The following is a 16,977-nucleotide window of genomic DNA, read 5'->3' as shown; positions in this document are numbered from 1 at the left end:
CGCACGCACACACACGCATAAACACACACACGCATAAACACACACACACGCATAAACACACACACACATACATACACACACGCACAAACACACGCACACACACACACACACATACATACACACGCACGCACACACACACATAAACACACACACGCATACACACAATTCAATTCAAATCAAATTTATTTATATAGCGCTTTTCACAATGTGCATTGTTCCAAAGCAGCTTTACAGGAGAAAATAAGAAAAACTCAAAAACACAAAAAAGGTCAAACACAGCACAGCTCATGGTGTATAGAACAATCAAGATTATTCTAGTAAATAATATCTAGTAAATGCAGTCTCCCGGTGGTTTATTTAGCATATTTTGTATTAAGTGAATGCTTTGCTGAAGAGATGTGTCTTTAATCTAGATTTAAATTGGGAGAGTGTGTCTGACCCTCGAAGAGTATCGGGGAGGCTATTCCAGAGTTTAGGTGCTACGTATGAGAAAGCTCCGCCCCCTTTGGGCCCCTACACACACACACGCATACACACACACACACACACAGGTCAGAAACGTCTGTACGTTCACCAAGTAAAAACTGTGAATTACTCTCTGCTCACCTCAAATGTTTTCTCTTTCTCTTCATCATCATCTTCCTCATTCTCAGCACAGCTCTGCAGATGAAGATGAGAGCACTGACGTCACACAACAAAAACACGTAATAACATAAAACACACACGTGTGCGAATTGTTCACCTTCGCCATCATGTCTGCGTAAGCCACGTACAGCTGATCATCCTCCACAGAACTGAAATGACAGAGAACATCACCCTCATAATGAAGATCATCATCAATCATTATGGCGTTCAGTTTAACAGGCGTGTGTGCGTGTGTGTGTGTGTGTGTGTGTTCACCTGCGTTCTGTCAGTGCATTATGACTGAAGTGCAGTATGAGTTGATGAAGAGGATCTGGTTGTGTCTCTCTGATCTCATCTTCCTCCTCATCTGTCTTCGGTTGTGTCTTCTACACACACACACACACACACACGCACACACACACACACACACACACACACACACACACACACACACACACACACACACACACACACATCACGTCAGCAGTGTACAGTAGGAGTACGAGCTTCTGCGGATAGTTTGTTTTGACTTCTCATTGTTTTCTTTCCTGAAAATAAACTACAGTCATACTACAAAAACAGTTGAAATTCTCCTTTGAATCATACTTTTGCTTACTGAAAGAAGACGCTGCACAACATGCTCACATACACAACCAGCCAAAGCGTTTAGGTTCGCTTAAGCGAAATAGTTCGTTTAATTGTCTGAATATAGTTTTGTAGAAGAAATATGATTTTGCAAAAACGTTGAAAATTTCAGATTGTTTTGATAAAAAAAGTGAAATATAAGACTTGAACTGAACAATGAAGAAAAATCTGTCCATTAGAGTTCAGAATAGTCCAGTTTAAAAAGCATTTCAGGGTGAGATCTTATGAAGTTGTAAATTCACTTAAGATGACCAAATATAACACAGCTTTGATTTATTTTAACATTTGTTTAGTCACAACAATTTCCAAATGTATATCTGGGAAAACCCACTGGTGGAAGTGCGTTTTCAGATTTTAACTGAAGATTATGAGGGCACGCGAATTTTAAAAAGAGAATGACCCACATTGATAAACTATTTATAACAAACGCTGCAATATTTCATGAAAAAATAGGCATTGTCATTTTTAATTTCACTGGGACCTTAAAGCCTTTATGTATAATGCATTATTAAGGGTTATTATTGGGTATGATGCATTATAATTGTTCACAATGTGTGTTGTAAAACATTAAATGTTGTTGTAAAGAATTATGAGCAAAATAAAAATGCGAAGTGTAACAATGAATTGATAAGTGTTATAATGTATTAACTGTAGTCACAATTACTCATGAGGCATTAGAATAAAGCAATAAGCCCCGCGAAGCAGTGGGTTACAGTGCATTTTATAACAGCTAAGGGCGTTGTGGCACGACGAGAAGCGGAGTCATTAATCCCCTCAGCTGTTATAAAATGCACTGTAACCCACTGCTTCGCGGGGCTTATTGCTTTTATAAAACAGTTATTCCATATGCTTAGCAAGGTTTCATAAAATAAAGTAAATAAAATGATATTTAGGCTATGTGGTGTGGTCAGCCGTTATATATTGAGGTATTTTATAACGGCTTAGAACTCCGCTCAGCCAATCAGAATCAAGGACCAGAACTGACCGTTTTATAAGGTGTATTACAAGGCATAACAATGCATTATACATATATGCTTAAAGGAAAGTGTTACTGAAAAGTTTACTATTTTGAGTTTGCTATTATTACAAAATGCACATCAAAATAATGGAATGACACTAAACTTTTGACCAGTAGTGCACAGAAGTATTGTGGTGATACCAGATGTACATGGTACTTGTACAATGTACCATAATGAAAAACAACAAATGCTGAGAGTTAGTGATCTTTAATATCAGATAAAGGCATTTGGAGTAAACATGCAAGAGTTTATTATCATGCAGGAAGGTTTTCCTCACAGACGTTGCACTGACATACACGATCACAATTTAAAGAGACAGTTCAGCAAAAATAAAACTGTCATCATTTATTCATCCTCATGTTGTTCAAAATCTGTATGTGACTCTTTCTACAGAGGAACACAAAAGAAGATATTTTGAGAAATGTCTCTGTGGTTTTGTGTCCATACAATGGAAGTCAATGGGGTTCAACATTCTTCAAAATATATCTAATTTTGTGTTCTGAATAAAAAGAAACTCATACAGGTTAAACATGACAACAGATTTGGATGAACTCTCCCTTTAAGCGATAAAAAACAAAAAGCTACCCAAAACCTCCGGTGTCAAGGTTCATTTAAAGATACAGACGCTTGACACACATCAAACAGAGGAACAAAATCGACACATTTACACGTCGCTAATGACTACTGGCTGTTAAGAAAAATGGCCCGCCCCCTGACAGTGATGTAATGAGGAGGAACTATGACAAACATCCCACGACACCCAGAGCGAGCCACACGTTACTTACAGACAGATCCTGCACTAGTTTCTCCTCAAACGCGTAAGTCTCGGCCTCTATCCAGAGGCGCAGATAGCCCGTGAGGAACAGATTAATGGAGCGGTGCCTGAGAGGGAGGCGGGAGAGATTAGGCAGGGTTACCATAGCAACCAGGGAGGATGCTGAGAAGAAAGCTTTGGAAAGTGCGCGAGGGATGATGGTTTGTTAGTTTGGGTGAATCTGACGGGTGAGATGACCTGTCAGATTGTTTGTGAGAGTTAGTTTCAAACCATGGCTCAGTTACGGGGGAGTTTCAGGAATCCATGCGTTCGGTGAGCGTTTATTACCGTGATGATGGCGAGCAGACTGTCACAGTCAGAACTCTCTAGAATTCTGTCCAGCCAAAAGCACTGGTATGATTTCAGGAAGTAATTGTTAATTTTGTGCCTACATACAGTGTTGATGTGAAGACAAGAAAAGGCCAAACAAAACAAAAACAGAAAAAAACATGAAGAACAGTTTTCATCAGTCAGTCAACAGCAGCACAAACAGTGAATGAAGCTCTGAAGATGAAGAATGTTTCAGAATCTACGTTGGTTTAGATGTTGGTCATATTGAATACTGACTGATGTGATACTGACAGATACTATCTGATACCACGTTTATTATTTGTTCATCGTTTGTTAATTTAAAATGACTGCTCATGTTGTTTGTGTCCTAAAATAAAGAAGTAAAATTAAATCTCAACCCCCTGTCCATGGTTTGGGTCTCAACTAGGGTTGGGAATCGTTTCAATTTTATCGATTCCAATTCCGATTCTGCTTATCGATTTCGATTCTTATCGATTCCACAGTTGAAGTAAAACATTTAGATATCAACCTGTGTGGTCATTTAGCCTGCTTATTGACTTGTTTGCAAATATATATATATATATATATATTTATGAGCACCGTTTTGTGTATATTTACACATAGAAACACACTGATTCTGATTTATTACAATTTGTATTATCATAGTTGAACTACATCACGGTTAAACTGCAGTTACTATAATGCAACTATGGTTAATTTGTGATTCCTGTGCTTTAATGCAAATTCTATAGCTAAACTATGCTCACTATAGTAAAAAATATTGATATTTTCATAAGGGCTTTTATTGAGATATCAGCAGATCATGCAACGCATGTACTTTTCTGAAAATATGCAAACAGGAATTGATCAGAGGAATTCAAATTTTAATCTCAAGTATCCGATTCCTATTCCTTTCGATTCCGATTCCAAAGTGGAATTGATAATTTCGATTCCCAACCCTAGTCTCAACGTGATAAAAGACAGACAGACAAGAGTGAAACAGAGTCAGATAGACAGGGTCAGAAAGACAGCAAGGAATAGGCAGGCATATAGAGTCAGGCAGTCAGACAGACGAAGTCTGACAAAGACAGAAAGTGTCAGACAGAAAGACAGAGTCAGAGATACAGAATAAGACAGACAGAGTCAGACAGACAGGAAGAGTCAGACAGATAGACAGAGTCAGACAGACAGAAAGAGTCAGACAGACAGACAGACAGACAGAGTCAGACAGACAGACAGAGTCAGACAGACAGACAGAGTCAGACAGGTGTGTGGATGTGTTACCGGGGCAGGTTGTACAGCGGTGCCATCCTGAAACACGCAACCACAGCTCGCTTCCTCTGTTTAGACAACAGCTTCTGCCAAACACACTTCTTAGATCTTAACGGCTGTTCAACCTGGAGAGAGTGTGTGTGTGTGTTAATGTGTATGTGTGAGGCCAACACACAGTGTGTAGCAGTAGTGAGTGTGTGACCTGCTCGAGGTGAAACACAGCCGCTGAGATCCTGTGGATCCGCTGGACCGTTGTCTCCGGGTCTGGAGGTCCCTCGCTCTTCACAATCACGTCTTTATAAAGATTGAGCTGCCAGCGTACAGCAGGATCATCTGACTGCAACAAACACGTCTGTTATTACCGACCAATCACATCACACGTCTGTAAAGTGTAGAGTTGTGTGTTTGCTGTCGGACCTTCTCCTGGAGATGCAGATTCTGCCTGATGTGTTCCTTCACCTCCTCATCTGTGTCCTTCTACACAAAGAAACATCACAAACATCAGATCACACACAAACACAAACTTCCCATCCAATGACCTCTGACCCTATGAAGCCCAGTACCAGGCCGTGTCGAGTCTTGGCCAGCATGATGAGCTCCTGATCGCCCGGCGTGCACATGTTCAGACCGATGGGCAGCATCTTCTTCAGCGCCGCCACGATCAGAGAGGTTTGGATGGAGTAAAAATCACCACGACGCTTCTTGTGCTTCCGCTCCTGGTCCTGACCTCCTGACTGACACACACACAGATACACACAACACGTTACGCAACACACACTACCATACAACACACAGCCTTACACACACAGATACACACAACACGTTACAAAACACACCACTACACAAAGCACACATCCTGACCTCCAGACTAACAGAGAGACACACACACTAATACACAACACATATCCTGACCTCCAGACTGACACACACACACACACACACACACACACGCACACACACACACACACGCGCACACATACACACACAGATACACACAACACATTACACAACACACACTAATACACAACACACATCCTGACCTCCAGACTGATGCACACACACACACACACACACACACACACACACACACACACACACATCCTGACCTCCAGACTGATACACACAACATTACACAACACACATCCTGACCTCCAGACTGATGCACACACACACACACACACAACACATTACACAACACACCAATACACAACACACATCCTGACCTCCAGACTGATACACAAAACATTACACAACAACACACTACACAACACACACCCCGAACTCCAGACTGATACACACACACACAAACACCAATACACAACACACACCCCGACCTCCAGACTGACACACACACAAACACCAATACACAACACACACACCTAGACCTCCAGACGCCCGCCCACGCGCGCGCACACACACACACACACACACACACACACGTCCTGGCCTTCAGACTGACAGAGAAGGAGCTGTCAATACACACATACAGCATTACACAATATACAACACACACCACTAAACAACCACACATTCTGACCTTCAGCGTGACACACAGAGAGATACAAACAGCATCACACAACACACATGTTATGTCCCCAAGACTGACAGAGAGTGATGTCGATACACACACAATGTTACACAACGTTACGCAACACTACACAGCCTTCTGCAAACGTCTCTATTTAATTGTTTCGCTTCTTCTGTTTTTCTGAAGGTTAATAATATTTGACACGTTGATCTGTGATGTGACGCTCAGCCATCTGATTTTTAATTCTGCACACAAGCTAATAAAAACCAACAAACTCACACACGTGTAACTCTACCAAAGTAACACACTGTACGCTAAAAACAATCTGTTGTACAGCATCACACAGAAAACCAGCATCTGTCTGACGCTTTCTGAACACAGTCTGATAAAACTGATGTCTCTCTCTCCTGTTCCTACAGTTTGACAGACAGACGAACAGAAGGACAGACGGGGCCGATGATGGCAGACATCCTAACGGCGGATGTAGTGTTCATGCTTTACCTTCTGCAGATACGACTGTGATGAAGAAAATCAACAAACACAAACAGCAGAGTTAGAAAAACATCGTCACACAGGAAACAGACATAGAAACGTGTGTCTGTATCCAGAGAATTCATATGAAAATACAGATTTAGAGACAATAATTCTGTTAAGTTCCACTTCATCAGAACTAAAATGATCTCGAACATCACATTTCCTGTAAGAGTCCTTAAATGTTTCATGTCATTTATTTTAGTGTGAGGAAGCTCTGTTAATATAGCTTCTAATTGAAATAAAAACCATGCATTTAGTAAATAATGTTCAGTTGCATCACAATGTTTGTTTTTATAAAACATTTGTTTTACTATGAAAACAAACAGTCTGACAGTGATGGAATAGCTGATCTGAGATCATTTCAAGCTAAAGTTCATCATTTCTGCTCCATTCAACAGAACCAAACAGAGTTTGTTTGATCATAACACTCACTGGTTCATTGGATGGTACCAGCTTGGGGGCGGGGCATACTTGCAGTCAACCAATAGCAGATGGAAATTATTCATTTTTAAACTTTTCAGGAGACAGAAAGGATAAATTCACCTTTAAAGGGATACGTCACTCAAAATTAAAATTCTGTCATCATTTCCTCGCCTTCGAGTTGTTACAAATGTGTATAAATGTCTTTGTTCTGATGAACACGTAGAAAGATATTTGGAAGAATGCTTGTAACCAGACAGATCTCAACACCCATTGACTCCCATAGTAGGAAAAACATTTTATCATTTCATTTGTTCTGTTGAACACAAAAGAAGACATTTTGAAGAATGTAGGACAGCAAACAGTTCTGGGGCACTTTTGACTAAGATTGTATTTTTTCCTACTACAAAATCTGTCTGGTTATGCACATTCTTCCAAATATCTTTCTCTGTGTTCATCAGAACAAAGACATTTATACACATTTGGACCAACTCGAAGGTGAGGAAATGAGGACAGAATTTTCATTTTTGGGTGAAGTATCGCGTTAATATGAGTTTGGTGTATGTGTGACTGTATTTATGATATTATTCATGGTTTAGTATGTGTGTTTGAGAGAGGAAAACGTGAAGGTTAGATTGAACTGAAACATTATTATTATTAATAATAATAATAATAAGAGAGCGAGCCAGCGCGCGAGAGAGAGTGGTTTGTTTAAGAGCCTGTGACATCACAGCAGTTTATTTCTGGTTGTTTATCTGAAGTCCATCTGAATAAACATCAACCCTCACAGTCTTACCTTCGACATCTTGGTTTTACTGTCGCCAGTGAGAAACGAGAGGTTGTTAATCTCATTCTGAACCACAAAGTTCTGCTCTTCTCTCTTGAAATTCTGTATGAAAACAAAACACAGAAAGTGAGAGAGAGAAACAGACATAGAAAAGAAATAACAAAAAAATGGAAAATGCAATCTAAAAAAGTCCGTCTGTCAAAACAAGAATGATTATTCATTTCAAATCGTCAACAGGACAAAAAAGCTTTTTTGGCCAAAATGTCATTTCCTTGGGCTGAAGAACTTCAGAGAGCCAACAGAAGTGCATTAATGCAGAATCTCTCCTGACACTGACTTCTCATGAAACCCCGTGTCATTAAAATGTTGTGAGCACTAGATAGTGCACTTATTTTCTGCAGACTATAAGAAGACATTCCATCGGTCATTTAGCTCATTAAGGTGTTAAGTGTAAAACATTAAACCTTACGTGTGATTTACACCAAAGGATGAAAATTTCTGCCACCATCTTGAAGAGTTCGTGTGAATCGGCGTCGGGTTCCTTCAGCCAACGAGACCTAAAACAAAATAAATGACAATAAGATGCTACATCCCGAGGGGTTCATCCTAATAAATAAATACATAATACATTTATTTCAGTTCAAATAAGTGCCGTGTCTCATGACATTTCTTTTTGAAGAGCAATAAGACCGTGTGTGTGTGTGTGTGTGTGTGTGTGTGTGTGTTGTGTGTGTGTGTGTGTCTGTGTTCATGTTTGTATATCCCGGTGGGGACCTAAACCTGAATACACACCAACACATGGGGACTCGTGTCACCGTGGGGACCAAAATTGAGGTCCTCATGGGCACAACAGCTAATAAATTGTACAGAACAATATTTTTTACAAATCTAAAAATGCAAAAAGTGTTCTATGATCTTTAGGTTTAGGGATAGGGTTAGGGATAGGGGATAGAATATACAGTTTGTACAGTATAAAAACATTACGCCTATGGACTGTCCCCACGGAGATAGTCAACCAAAGCCTGTGTGTGTGTGCGTGCGTGTGTCCGTGTGTGTGTGTTTGTCTGTCTGTGTGTGTGTGTGTTACCTGTTGTTGTCCACGTAGCGGATGAGCATCGGGTAGAAAGCGTACAGATCTCTGCAGAGCACCGCAAACTCATCCAGAATCAGAAGCTCCGCCTCCTGGGTGTCGCCCTTGCCGTCAGCCTTCAGAAGCTCCTCCTCCGCCACCACCTTCACCGTTTTCTTCTTCAGCTTCTCCAGCGTGGGCAGAAAGTGAGCTTTCAGCAGGTTGGCGCGGGCTTTGCTGATGATGGGCTGAGCGTAAACTACACCAAACACACAAATCCATCTGAGCGCTGCATGACAACGACTTCACAATTACAGGATGTCTCGCACAATCTTCTGACCTGCGATGCGTTTCATCCAGGAGGCTTCGTCAATGCCCAGGTTACTGTTGAGGATCTTGAGGATGTTGCCCAGGATGATGCTGAGATGTTCCGATGTGACAGTGGTGCTGCAGACGGACGCTCTGCTCTCAGGACAGTTCTCTGGTCCTTTCTCCCACCAGTATGACAGATAGTTACAGAGCATGGGCAGAACCACCTCAATGACGTGAGGCATCTCTGCGTATCGAGCGCCGGACTCAGACATGTCATTAATGTCCTTCATCAGACCGTCCAGACGAGGGAGCTCAGGACACATGTCCTCCACACACTCCGGCATTCCTGCGACTGAACACCAGACACAAGACGACGCTCGTCGTGATGATTTTACTCTGATGAAGGAGTGGTGTCGTGCCCACGTGATGTCACTGAAGTGCGTGTGGCTCACCTGCACGCTCACGAGACGTCTTCGTGTTAAACACGGAGTAGATGTTGTGTTTGTTCAGCGGAGGCTCTAAGAACGCCACGGGAATCACACCCGCGAGAGTCGCCAAACACTCGCCCAACGCCGGCAACTGCCTGCAGCACGCACACATTCAAACACACACACAACCAAAGAGAGAAAATTGACATCCGCATCTGAAATTGACAGACAAACACACGCAGGGACACACAGAGAAACACACACACACAGAGACACAGGGAGACACACAGACACATACACAAAGAGAGAAACACACACACACACACAAACACAAACACAGAGACACATACACAAAGAGAGAAACACACACACACACAAACACAGAGACACAGGGAGACACACACCCAGAGAAAAACACACACAGACACACACAAAGAGAGAAACACACACACACACACAAACACAAACACAGAGACACATACACAAAGAGAGAAACACACACACACACAAACACAGAGACACAGGGAGACACACACACAGAGAAAAAAACACAGAGACACATACACAAAGAGAGAAACACACACGCACACAAACACAGAGACACATACACAAAGAGAGAAACACACACACACACAAACACAAACACAGAGACACATACACAAAGAGAGAAACACACACACACACATACACAAAGAGAGAAACACACACACACACACACACACGCAAACACACAACAACACGCGCACACACACGCGCACACACACACACACACAGTGGACAGGCACACAGGGACACACAAAGATGCACACACACACACAAACAAAAAGCACAGAGACATACAAAGATGCACACACAAAGATGCACACACACAAACAAAGATCACAGATACATACAAAGAGAAACACACACACAGTGGACATACACACAGGGACACACAAAGATGCATACACACAGAGACACATACAGACAAAGACAAACACACATAGACACACACACACGCACACGCACGCACACACACACACAGTGGACAGGCACACAGGAACACACAAAGATGCACACACACACACAAAGAGAAGAGACACAACACGCACACACACACACACACACACACACACACACACACACAAGTACACTTTACTGAAGACAAGTAATGTTGTAAAAGTTCACGTCATGTTCAGTGTAGTGTACACTTCACCAGTCATGAGCTCACGTGTGTTTACGCTCATCTCTACTGTACATCACTCACCGCTCCACATAGATGTTCTTTCCAGTTCCCAGTGAATATAAACTGGACAGAATTCTATAACACGACACCTGCACATCATCCACTGATAAAACACAAACAGATGAACAAACTCAACACAAACCATCCACTACAACAACCACTCATAATTTGTTTGGAGCATAAAACCCTAAGAATTGTATTTTGATATGATGAATTCTGCTCGTGTTAATACTGAAGTCAGACTCACGCAGCAGATCCGAGCCGAACTGATGTTCCGTGATGTGTTCAAACAGAGCCGTGAGGATGGGCAGAAGAGCAACGGTGGTGTAGTTGATGTTCTGAGAAACTCCCTTCATCTGACTGCGAGAGTGAGTGAACTTCCCCAACTTCAGATTCTCCAACGTCTTCTCCAGATCTTCTGCTGCGTTCTCAAAGAACATCCTCAAACCCGCTTTAACCAGTTCAGATCCCGACTTCATCACCGTCCTGTGAGACCAACCAGAGGAAGATACAAGACGTCAAACACCTCTGACAATTACACTCATGTTTGATTCCTTTACTACCAAAGTAGTTTGAAGAAGACACATCTGAGACTTAAAGTCCCCGTGAACCGAAAGTGGCGATCGTTTTTACTTCCGTATTTTGACACATTTCCGAGTGAAATGGAATTTCTAATGAGAAAAATAGTGGGCGTGGCTTTCGTCTTTCTCTGCAATTTGATTGGATGTATAAAAACAGACGTTGCATTTTGAAATGGAACTGGCAGCAGACTGACAGCTAAAGGAGAGGGGTTAACGGATGCTCCGCCCAAGCCGTCTAACTTACGTCATTTAAGATGGATAGTCGTTACAGGACGGAGGTGCTTTTTCAGATTTTAACTGAAGATTATGAGGGTACATGAGTTTTAAAAAGAGAATGACCCACATTGATAAACTATTTACTATAAACGCTGCAATATTTCATGAATAAATAGGCATTGCACTGCAAAAAATGACTTTCTTCTTTAGTATTTTTGTCTTGTTTTCCAGTACAAATGTCAAAAAATTCTTGAATCAATATGCATTTTCTTGATGAGCAAAATGACTTAAGAAAATAGGTCTTGTTTGTAGACAAAATATATGGAATTTCAGTGAATTTGTGCTTAAAACAAGCCAAAAAAACTGACGATGGGGTAAGAAAAATACTCTTGAATTTAAGAAAAAAAGTACCTTAATTCATGATTATTTTTCTTACCCCATTGGCAGATTTTGTTGTTTGTTTTAAGCAAATATTCACTGAAATTTCATATATTTTGTCTAAAAACAAGACTTCTTTTTTTAGGTCATTTTGCTCATCAAGAAAGTGCATCTTGATTCAAGATCTTTTAGACATTCGTACTGGAAAACAAGACAAAAATACTAAGTAAGAAAGTCATTTTTAATTTCACTGGGACTTTAAATGAAACACAACTGAGCCCTGATGGCACACTCCATCTGGCTTACGTCTATTACGTTTGCATTTTCATCTGCAAGACAACTGCAATACATAGTTTGCTCATCTGCAATACGTCTCGTATAGACATATATAAGATGTCTGTAAGATGTTTATGATTTAGAATCGATGTAAAGCTGCTCTTTCTAAGATGTTTAGCAGATGTTTTACACAGCAGATGTTTTCCGCATCTCCAGATCTTTAGCAGACGTATTACAGACGTCTCTGAGACGTATTGCAGATGAGCAAACTATGTCTTGCAGATGTCAAATAGACGTAAGCCAGGTGGAGTGTGCTATCTGGGAGAGCTCCATCAAATCTCCGGAGCTATGAAAGCGATCAGATTTTCCTCCGGTGTATTGATCATACCTGGTGTCTAATGTGTGTGCGAGGATGTGAAGACAGCTGACCATAGTGGTGGAGTCACTTCCTACAAACACAACGAACACAAGCGACTGAAAACACGAACTCCATCAACATCCCATCAACACACAGAGCCACGAGCACCAGAGAAGAAGAAGAAGACAGACAGACAGAAAATCATCATCTTACCAAAGAGAGAGATCCTGTGTCTAACCAGAGCGGCCAGCTTACAGAAGAGACTGACAGACGGACACACAGGCGGAAGTCAAGAATCAGTGTAAGAGAGAAAGAAGAACTGAAGCAGGTAACGATATAAAAACACTTGTGAACTCCAGCAGAAATCTTTTAGGTGAACCTGTAAATAAAGGGATCTTATTTTCTACAGTAATGTCATGTGATGTTTCACCTGGTCACCATCTCTTTTTCTTTATTAGAGGCGTATCCACTGCTGCTCAGTGTCTTGGTGGCCGAGGACAGAAAGTAGAGCGAGTGATTCTTGAAGTACTGATCTATGAGAGGCAAGAGAACCTGCGGAAAACACATCACAACGTTCAAGATGAAACTCTTCATGTTTATTCTTTATGAAGAAAAATGAAGAGAGCATTTCAAAATGATTCCAGTTCTTCTGAATTTACTATTTCTAGGTGTGTGTTTAGATAAAATGATCATTTGTGTTCCATTCTGTGAACTACTAACAATATTTCTCCCAAATTTCAATTTTCTATTTGCCTATATAAGCAGAAAATGAAAACAGGAGAAACGGGTGAAAACAACAGAAAAGATGCTCCGTGTTTTGTCAGACCTCAAATACTGCAAGGAAAACGAGTTCAGATTCACTTCTAAGCAACACAACTGTCATATTTCTACATGTATTTGGGAAAAGTTCCAGTCTTTCGCACAGTTTTCATGCGTCTTGTCATGCTGTCAGTCTTTTACATTGCTGTTGGATGACTTCTGTCACTCCCGAGCAGTGTTTGAATTGTGTCAAAGCTCTTACGGGTCCCCTAACCAGCTCTAAAACAAATTTGACGGAGCTACCAGTACAGCCATCAATCACATGATAGTTTGGATCACAGTTATTTAACCATATTTCCACCAATAAATGTCCTTAAAATGTTGAGAGAGATCCACATAATTATTGATTTTCTTGTCCTTTGATTTTTGTTCTTTGTATTATTGTAAGGCAGTGCTGTTCCCTTAGGCCCGATTCACATTTCGCATCTAAAACCGCATGTAAAATGCGAGCCGCGCCTCTTTCTCTCTTCACATGACCCGCGGTGCGCGTGCGGCACTCTTAAAAGTTGAACTATTTCCATCTCGATGCGGCGCCGACGCGCCTAGAAAAACTCGGAAAAAGACGCGAAATGTGAATTGGGCCTTTTTTTATTGGAATATTAATAATAATAAAAAAAGGACGCGTCAAAGTCAATAGTGGCTGTCTGTACAGTGCTGCGGTCAACTTATGCAGAAGCGTTTGAGCGTTTTAAACGTGATTCATCTCCTGATAATGTAGATCAAGTATATAAAAATAATCCACGTGAACCAATGCAGAATAAGAAAAACGAAAGTCAGTCCTTTGGGCGAAAGCCTTCTCGTCAAAGTCGGAGATCATGTTTTTTGAAGGGAGCGCAAAATAATCTCTGGGAAGATTTCTGAGGGAAAGAAAAATATTCTTGGGGAAACAAATGTTTGGCAAATGAACGCAATGTTCTTGGGGAGGGCAAAAGACGTCAAATATTTTCGCTCCCTTTCCTATTTTTTACACCACCTGTAGGCTATGTCCCTTTAGTGGCTCGCGTCGCATCCGTTTTGACAATGTGAGATAACAGGGCACTTAAAGAAAGACTTGATATCCAAACTATAGTAAATCTTGAGTTTTAAGATAAACGCTTTCAATATGAGAGGATCCGCTTGTGGCCAGTGTCTGGGTGCGACGTCTCTGTACGTGTCTTCATGGAACACCATGTGGCATGCTTGAGCTTGCATGTATTTTTCAGATAAAAATGTCATTTCGATTTGCGTCTTTTTAAATGTGAACAAATAACGGACAATAGTGTTTTGTTTTAGCTGGAGGCTGGGGGGTTCCGGGACCACCCCAGCCCCCCTCAATTCGAACCCTGGTCCTGAGGTCTGATTTTGTTGAAATTGGAATGGCCACAACACATCTAAAAACGCTGATTAAATGACGATTTGGTCTCTTCATTTTGTCCACGGCTCTATATAAAGACAATCCTCAAACCTTAGCAAAGAATTTGATCTCCTGTTCATGTGGAGATCTGTTGTTTTGTCCACTGCTGGCCATCACCTCTGAAACAAAACCGAGAGTTGCGATGAATTCACAGGCCACAGTCAGGCAGGGAGATCTGATTCAAGAAAGCTGTTTCGTGTACCGAGATGAGCGATGAATTCCTGCGCAGAATCCACATACTTCAGCAACTTCTTGAGAAATTTATAAGCAAAGCGTTTCTCCATGGAGGAGGAGTCCTGTTCTATGTCCTTCAAACCCCTGAGAAGACAACACACGTCACAATCGCACGTCATCGCACTCTTCGTTTGACAGCATGTGTGTTAACGCGCACGCATGTTCTCACCTGCTGACCGAATGTCCGTTAATCTGCAGGAAGCGGAACAGATCCTGGGCTCTCTCACGATCTTTGACTTTCTCTTTAGCTGTGAGCGTGTCGTACGGCACGAGAAGAGGATGAGTGCCACCTGCAGTCACAGATCGCCACACAACATGTCAACACGTGACCTTTGACCTGTTACACGAAACATTCTGTATATGTGAACTTGACCTTTGGCTCCTAGGTCGCTCTTCTTCTTCTTGGCCCAGATGTTGTGATAGTTTTCGGCCAGAACTTCCACCATCGACTGAAGACGCACAACACACACATCACCAACAGTTCTGACCAGATTTATTTACAGGTCTACAGGACATTGCTTTTATTGACATATCGTATATAAATGCAATAAAAAGTCAAGAAATACAGGCACATAAAAGCAGTTTATATTCTTTATGAAGTCGTTTATGTATTATCTTATCATGTAGTGTCAGATGTTGACAGATCTTAATTCAATTCCAATTTATTTCTTTAGCACATTTTACAACAAACAGAAAGAAACTTTCTTTGAACTAACTTTTAAGGGTATTCGTTTTTTTTTTTGTATAAAATGAATCCTATACATTGAATTTGAATATATGGAAATAAATAAATAAATGTGAAAGAAATATTTACATTTTTACATGTATCAATATATTTCACATTCCAGTAACCTGTATCAACAACCCTAACATATAAATTGATATATTTAAGTAAACCCAACACAATTTTGTTACAGTGTAGGCCAATGAGGATAATGGGAATGAAATAGATTTTTTTCTTTTTAATCACCTGAGACCTGGGTCTCACCTGGAGTTCTCGTGAGAGAGGCACGTTGCTCATGTCCAACGGTGTCGGGCTGTAGCCGTTACCCTGAAAACATTTCAATTATTTCCATCACATTCAAGCACGTACTTCAAAATAAAGATGATCCACATGAACTATGTGAAGTTAATAATATCAGATCTTTACTGATTGTGAATGTACCTGAGACACCTGAGACGTCCTGCGCATCTTCTCAATCTCTCTCAGCTGAAAGGTCATTTCTCCTTCTTTGGTTCGGTCTATAGTCCAGCCCATTGCCAACATGCTCTTCAGTGACTCACTGACGCTCCAGCGGTACGTCTCTTTCTCCTGCCGGTGGAAACAGAGGTGTGAATAAACAATGCAGATAATGTGTGGTTGTCATGAGGATAAACACACGGCTCTTTTTCTACCTTCTCTGTGAGAGCTTTGTAGGACCTCATCATTGGGTGTGTTTTGAATTTCTCATCTACATTCTCTCCGTATTTCCAGCCCAACATGACCTGCACACAGAAGAAACCAAGAGAAAACACATGAAGTGACCGTAAACCATGACTGTCCACAGTAGTTGTCAGAAATGAAGATGTGATGGATCTCAGACCTTCTCTGCAGCCCATTTCTCATGACAATGTTCAGTGTATTTGTTGGCGATGTATTCCAGCTTCTCCGGCAGACAAACGCTGTGAGAACAAACATGAAATACAATACAATACTGTCATCTTGTGTTCTCCTGGTGTAGCTCTCATACAACACTCACACAACACGCAGACAA

General features: G+C 41.2%; 1 protein-coding gene across 1 annotated transcript in view; it reads right to left on the bottom strand.

The window, feature by feature from the left end:
* The window catches only part of LOC130560740 (ryanodine receptor 3), a 90,753-nt gene that overhangs the window by 17,739 nt on the left and 56,037 nt on the right, over window positions 1-16,977 (bottom strand). Inside the window, exons 53-79 of the mRNA XM_057344743.1 lie at window positions 16,807-16,885; window positions 16,619-16,708; window positions 16,389-16,535; window positions 16,194-16,274; window positions 15,597-15,672; window positions 15,393-15,513; window positions 15,192-15,307; window positions 15,041-15,108; window positions 13,208-13,329; window positions 12,991-13,040; window positions 12,808-12,868; window positions 11,216-11,454; window positions 10,990-11,071; window positions 9,768-9,898; window positions 9,344-9,667; window positions 9,022-9,262; window positions 8,404-8,491; window positions 7,944-8,036; window positions 6,695-6,709; window positions 5,229-5,399; window positions 5,083-5,142; window positions 4,868-5,002; window positions 4,678-4,790; window positions 3,074-3,170; window positions 901-1,010; window positions 743-794; window positions 607-660 (exon numbers count right to left, since the gene is read on the bottom strand). Coding sequence (XP_057200726.1) covers window positions 607-660; window positions 743-794; window positions 901-1,010; window positions 3,074-3,170; window positions 4,678-4,790; window positions 4,868-5,002; window positions 5,083-5,142; window positions 5,229-5,399; window positions 6,695-6,709; window positions 7,944-8,036; window positions 8,404-8,491; window positions 9,022-9,262; window positions 9,344-9,667; window positions 9,768-9,898; window positions 10,990-11,071; window positions 11,216-11,454; window positions 12,808-12,868; window positions 12,991-13,040; window positions 13,208-13,329; window positions 15,041-15,108; window positions 15,192-15,307; window positions 15,393-15,513; window positions 15,597-15,672; window positions 16,194-16,274; window positions 16,389-16,535; window positions 16,619-16,708; window positions 16,807-16,885 — 3,016 coding nt within the window. The remainder of the gene's footprint in view (window positions 1-606; window positions 661-742; window positions 795-900; window positions 1,011-3,073; window positions 3,171-4,677; window positions 4,791-4,867; window positions 5,003-5,082; window positions 5,143-5,228; window positions 5,400-6,694; window positions 6,710-7,943; window positions 8,037-8,403; window positions 8,492-9,021; window positions 9,263-9,343; window positions 9,668-9,767; window positions 9,899-10,989; window positions 11,072-11,215; window positions 11,455-12,807; window positions 12,869-12,990; window positions 13,041-13,207; window positions 13,330-15,040; window positions 15,109-15,191; window positions 15,308-15,392; window positions 15,514-15,596; window positions 15,673-16,193; window positions 16,275-16,388; window positions 16,536-16,618; window positions 16,709-16,806; window positions 16,886-16,977) is intronic.

Source organism: Triplophysa rosa, linkage group LG10, assembly GCF_024868665.1.
Source record: "Triplophysa rosa linkage group LG10, Trosa_1v2, whole genome shotgun sequence".
Classification (NCBI taxonomy): Eukaryota; Metazoa; Chordata; class Actinopteri; order Cypriniformes; family Nemacheilidae; genus Triplophysa; species Triplophysa rosa.
This window is presented reverse-complemented; position numbering and strand designations above follow the sequence as displayed.